Here is a 6,185-nt window from a genome sequence, read left to right on the forward strand (position 1 = left end):
CATCTCGCTTCCGTGTCAGAGGCTGCGCTCTGTGATCTTCCCCGGCCATCTGGATGAACACCCAGTTGCGTGTTCCGCGCAATCCATCCGACAGCTCTACTCCGCGGGCGGCGGGAAGCAGGTTTTCCCCAGTCAGATCTGAGACCCGCAGTTGCACCGTTCGGTTGAGATGCGCCGGCTGGAAGTTAAAAGCGACGAATCCCTCAACAGTTTGGAGAAATCCTTGACAGGGAAATAGTGAGGACGTGTCGTGTTGATCGAAATCACGTTAATTCTGCCTGCTCGAGGGGTGCCTAATGCGGCTCGTCGGTCTAAATCTGATCAGGCCTCTGATTTGTGCCCAGTTATTTAGCAATATGTTTTAATAATGCCCGTGCTGGCTGTTGCATTAGTGGTTCTTTCTTGGGCTGTTGGCTCTCGGATAAGCCCTCGGGCTGTTGACGTCCCCTCACCCTTCCAGCGTTACCCATCCGTCGTTCCTGAGCGGAGCGGGTTCCCTACGGAAGGGTGCTGGGGGAGAGAGGGTGTTGGGGGGTGAAACGCCTCGCGTGCCTCTAGGAGGTGTGGGGGTCTGAGGATGGTCTGCATGGGAACGAGACAAAATCCCTTTACATCCCATCAAAACCATCTCTGTTGGGATGGGGTGGGAGGAGAAAGTGAAGCTGGAGTCCTGCTGTCCCCAGGACCGAGCAGAGACAAAGCCAGGAGCACAGGGAGGGATGGATGAGGGCAGATCCAGGGGAATGGAACCAGGCAGCCAGACGTGGGACAGCCAGCACGGGAACGAGGCGTCAGCAGGTTACCAGAGGCATCCGGAAGCGGTGTGAGACAAGGAGACCGTTCCCCGGCACACAAGACCCCGTTGCTGGTTTGCTCAGGGCGCAGCTGACGGCGCCTGCGGCGATGGGGGAAGCGGGACGTGCGCGCTACTGGAAGGAGCAGCGGATCCCTGCGCTGGGTGAGCCCCTCCGAGGTCCAGGAGGGGAACTGGAGGGGTGCAGAGCCGGCGCCTGGGCCGGATGCTCCGGGTGGTCCGCTGTGGTGCGTGTACAAGGTCTGTGGACCAAGCAGCCTGTGCTGAGCAGCCCCTTACCACGGATAGCCGCGCGCCTGCGGTGGGCTGCCCACGCGTGCCAGGCATGCTGCGGTTCACCCGCTTGTTCCTCCGGCGGGAGCTGGAATGGGCCCGCTGAGAGCAGGACAACGGGTCACGGCGGCACATCTGGGCTGGCATCAATAAGTTATCAAGGCTCGTCAGCAGGTGAATGGCGTTACCTCAGCACGGACCAGGAGCCCGGCATTAACTTTTAATGAGCGACAGCCGTGGAAGCCGAGGCAAGGACAGGGCGGCTGGAGTCTGAGGTGAAGACCCGGCGGTGCCCACCAGCCCGGAGGGGAGCTCTGAGGATGACACGCTGCGTGCCACCCGGGCTCTGCTGCTCCACACCACCTTCCGCTGGACTGCTCCCGCGGCAAGAGCCAACCCGACGGGCTGCGCTCCTCACGCCAGCGAGTACACGCCGTGCTCAGCCCGGAGCCCCTGGTTGTTCGGATCCTCCTCCCGCATTTAACTTAATGAAAACTAATGGGGAGACAATTATCCCTCAGGTTGGGCTCAGGAGACGTTTAGAGGAGGGAACTTGGCAGTTTCTCATGGCGGCGTTTAATAAAATGAGCCTGTAACCCTGCAAGAACCGCTGGGAAGGGCTTTTCCACGCCCCACGCTGGAAACACAACAGGCATGGGCAGCGTGGGCAGGGATGGCCCTGGGGTGCTGGGAGGGCCTCATCAGCCTCACCTAATTACCCTTGGGGGTCGTATTTCCACGATGGACAGCTACTTTCTGCAAAGCACAGAGGGATGTGGGTGCCTGCACCAACACCAGCATGGGGGCACGGGTGCAGCCCCCCCGGGAGGACCACTGCGGTGTTAACTCACCTGCACGGGTAGCAAAGGGTGCGAACGCAGGCCTGTCGTCGCCCTGCCGTTAATTACACGCTAATGGGCTCCGCCAGCACCATGATTTTTCTGGGTGGTTCCCAAACCCAGCAGATTCTGCTCCGGGAGCATCCATGACGGCACGGCTCTCGCCCCGGGAATTGCAGCAGTGGCGTGGCTGTGGGTGCCAGCTGGGCGCATCCCCCAGGAATGGCAGGGCTCCAGCGTGGCTCACAGCCCCCGAAGCCCCCCGAGCCCTCAGCCCAAGCCTGAACGTTCCCTTGGGGAGGGAGGGAAGCCGCACAATTGCAGCCAGCTGCGTCCTGCCCGAACTAGTCAGCAGTGGAGAACAAGGCTCCGGCAGCAGCTCCTGGGAACGTTCCAGGCACTCAGCGCTTGCAACCACCCACCTCGGCACCTAAAAAGTCCCAGCATTTCCCCAAGGGCTGCAGCAGCCTCCGCTGCCACCCATCAGGGAACCAGCTCAGCCCTGCCCGGGCTTTTCCATCGCCGGCAGCCCGGAGCCTGGAGCCAAGTTGGATCCTGCAAGGGGGACCCACCCTGCAGCACAGCCGCCCTTGCTGAGGGGTCAGCAGCCCCCACTGCCAGCCTGGGTATGTGTAGATACGGATTTTTTAAGGTGACCCTCGCACCCCTTCCCCTCCCTCGCTTACCTCCCAGAGGTGCAGGACTTGGCAACGGGAGGTAGCAAGACCCAGCTCCTCTCCCAGGCATCCCTGATCCGTAACCTGCAGCATGGGATGCCAGCCTCCAGCGCCATGCCGGCATCCCAACTCCTCCGGCCTCTAATGAGGAAATCCTGGGGGACAGGGTGCAAAAATAAAGTAAAAATCCCCCCTTTTTTATCCCCCAAAAGTCCCCCTCTGCCAGCAGCCAGGTGGGCTGGGTGCAGGGAGGGCGAGGGTCCAGCACAGCTTGTCCTCAGCCTGGCAGAGGGACAATGACCGTTTTCCTAACCTAAAAGCTGAATTTTCAAAATGCTTTAAAAAAAAAAAATCCGAAAAGCAAGCGAGCATCGTTAAACCAAACCTCTCCCAGCCCCCGGGGTCCTGCACCCGTCCTACTTCCCAGCCTCAGCCAGACCCCCCCAGCGCAGGGCACCTCTCCGCTCTGCATCACCTCCGCTCCCGCATCCCAAACCAGGGAGATTGGGCCTCTGTAAAATAAAAGTAGGAAAAAAAACCCCCAAACCCTCCCCCAGGTCTGGCATCAAAGACCAGGAACAAACTGCAGAGCACCGGAATCAAATGTTTATGTTGATATTTATTACAGCATTGGGGGGAGGGGGGGGGAGAAGAGGGGGAGAACCGTTTCATTCAAAAAAACCATCCCATACCAATGAAGACAATAATTTAGCTATTCAGTTTTTAAAATACATTAAAACCGGTCCTTTCATTTCCTCACGTCAGAACAAAAAGGAAAAAGAAAGAAAGAAAAAAAAGATATAAAAAGAGACCAAGATGGAAAGCGGAAAAAAGTTGACCCCTCGGGGAGCCCCCAGGTGTTATTTGCGAGGCCGCGAATCTGCGTTCGGTTATTTCTCAGCGTTACTTGGAAAATATTAACCTGACTGTAACTATGAGACTGACACCCTCAGACCCCCCTCCCACTCGCCCCTCCCTCCCCGGCGACTTTCTACCGGTAAAGCACAATTAAAATGCCTAGGAAAAAGAAGGCGAACATGAAAAAAACCAAACCCTCAAAAATTCATATTACGCACTAAAAAAAAACCAACCCAACCTTTTGTCATCTCATGTCTTGCAGTCAGAATAATAAAAACAAGCCGAATGTTCCCCAAAAACATTTCAATGAAGGGGTGCGGAAAAAAGACATCCCTTTAATAAAACATTATCAACAAATATCGTACACAAACTACAATGTATAATAATTACTTCTTTTTTTTTTCTTTTTTTTTTTTTTCCCCTCTCGGTAATTTTCGAACCAGACTACAAGGTAAGAAAAAACACTGAAACAAGATACAATGCTTTCAATAATCCGCACAAAGGGCAAATCCAAGGGAGAGAATTATTTTACAGAATATGATATACATGGAGCAGAAATGGGAGCTGGAGTAAAAACAAAGACCAAACTACAGGGTAGTGTCATGTACAGAGATCCCAACCCGCCGCCTCCGCTCGTCCCTTCCTCTCCCGCCAGAAGGAAGGGCCCTCGATGCTTCCCACTGACTTTTATTTTCTTATTACAGAGCCTACAGAAGAGCGAGGTTACATTTGAACAACAAGAATTCCTTTAAAAAATACCTCCATCCAGTTCCAAATCACAGGTAAATGAAACCCTGACAAGAGCACATCTCTAAAGAAAAGAGCTCCCCCCCCACGCCCCCCGCCAAATACCCCCAAAGCTAATCAACCCGCCCCAAAACCCCAAAGTTAGCTGGAGATCGCAGTTTCAAAGCCCCAGGCCGCATGAACCCTTTCTTTCGGTGGATTAAAAGCCAAAAAACCACCCCCAAATTAAAAAAAAAAAAGGTCAAGTTTTGCAGTGCACCAGCTGAAGGACTCCGGGGAAGGGAGGGACAGAGGTTTCCTCTCGTAGGCGGGGAGGGGGGGGAAAGACTAACACAGTGCATGCCACAGTCACAGAGAGCAAGATCACGATTCATTCGAGGATGTGATCCTAGAAGGGGTCACCTGCGTTACGTTTATAACGCGGTGGTGGAGTCTCTTCCCCAAAGCAGATCTTGTTAACTGGAGGAGGAAGCGTTGTGCTGCAAACGAACCCGAAACCAAAAACCAACTCAAAAATAGAAGGGGAAAAAAAAAGAACAACGAACCCAAAAGAAAAAGCAAAACAAACCAACAAAAAAAAAAAAAACCAACCAGGCCTTCTGAACGAAAACCACCATTGTAAACTGTCCAGTTTATTTAAAAAAATGACTACAACAGAGACAACATGAGAGTTCAGATCTAGACTAGCTTCCTGGTGTCGCACGGCACAAACATACAACAGGTTCGGTTTCCATCTTTATTTAAAAGAACAAAGCAAAGAGATGGGAGTTGGGTGCTAGAGGCTTCCGTTTGTTTCCAAAAAGAAGTGTCATGTACATATATAAACCCTTCTGCACAAAGAAGGGTCTTGTCATGTCTTGAAATATTTTAAGTTTTGTCCTTCATGTTTTATGGAATAAAAAGTTCAGCCTTTTTATTGCATGAAACTAAACCTGGGGTTTTGGCCCCCGCCACGCGTCTCCCTGCCCATACACCTAGCTTCTTCTTCTTCTTCTTCTTGCATAATTCGTTGAGATCCTCCGAACGGCAGCTGACTCTCTTGATCCTGGAGAGGAGGAGGGGGAGGGAAATCACACACTCATCGTCATGCTGGGGGAATACTGGAAGAGAGACAGAGCCAGGGTGAGAAACCAGGTGGGCCAGACCCCCGGAGCGAAGGGGGATGCCAAAGGAGGCCGGTGACAGCGATACGGCAACCTAATTGGATCGAATACGTCAGGAGGAGAGGATGTGCCGGAGACTCAAATTTATCGGGGCGTAACCTGCTCCGTAACTCGCTTTTCCAGGGAGAAAATCAGCAGAAGAGCATGGGGTGAGATGCAGTTTAAAACACATAATTAACATGCACGCACGTGTACGCTGCTAACGGAGGGAGGAGGGGTGCCTGCAGCCACGCAGAGCGCCTCGAGTCGGCGAGGCCAGCTGCACCCTCTCCCTCCATCCCATGGGACCCTCTCCCCGCCATCCCACAGGGTTTTCTCCCCTCCCTCGATACGCCCCATCCCACCGACCTCGCACCCACCAACGCATTCTGCCTCCCCACTTTCTGTCCCGGAGCAGCTCACCCGCAGCACAACCCAGGCACCCGCCCGCTCCCCTGCCGGGACGCCCCGTCCCCCCCTGTCCCCAGGGAGGCACTGACTCACATTGTCATTTTGGAAGGAATGGAGAAAGTTGCCTCCCAGCTCCCCGTCGTCTCTTGGAGTGCCCGGGGGATTGCTAATGCCACTTATGTTGTTTGGAGAATTCTGCAGGAGACGTGGGGGGAGGTGGTCAGCGGGTCCCTGCGCCCCCTGACACGTTGCGGGGGCAGGACCCCGCTCACATCCCCTTGGCGTGTCCCCATCCGTCAGGGTCACGCCGGCACCCCAGTGCCAGGGAAAGGGGGACCCGCACACCCGGTTCTGCAACTCACTTACTTTTGGAAGTCCATCTATGTCTCCTGACCCTGCGTGGGGGGACACACAAAAGGAGAAC

General features: G+C 54.6%; 1 protein-coding gene across 1 annotated transcript in view; it reads right to left on the reverse strand.

Moving 5' to 3' along the window:
* Positions 1 to 4,402: 4,402 nt before the first annotated feature.
* The window catches only part of LOC104505798 (single-stranded DNA-binding protein 3), a 3,180-nt gene continuing 1,397 nt past the window's right edge, over positions 4,403 to 6,185 (reverse strand). The window contains exons 4-6 of the mRNA XM_010146509.1: positions 6,128 to 6,156; positions 5,855 to 5,956; positions 4,403 to 5,308 (exon numbers count right to left, since the gene is read on the reverse strand). Of these exons, the coding sequence (XP_010144811.1) occupies positions 5,279 to 5,308; positions 5,855 to 5,956; positions 6,128 to 6,156 (161 nt within the window). The 3' untranslated portion in view covers positions 4,403 to 5,278. The remainder of the gene's footprint in view (positions 5,309 to 5,854; positions 5,957 to 6,127; positions 6,157 to 6,185) is intronic.

Source organism: Eurypyga helias, unplaced genomic scaffold (assembly GCF_000690775.1).
Source record: "Eurypyga helias isolate BGI_N326 unplaced genomic scaffold, ASM69077v1 scaffold34882, whole genome shotgun sequence".
NCBI lineage: Eukaryota > Metazoa > Chordata > Aves > Eurypygiformes > Eurypygidae > Eurypyga > Eurypyga helias.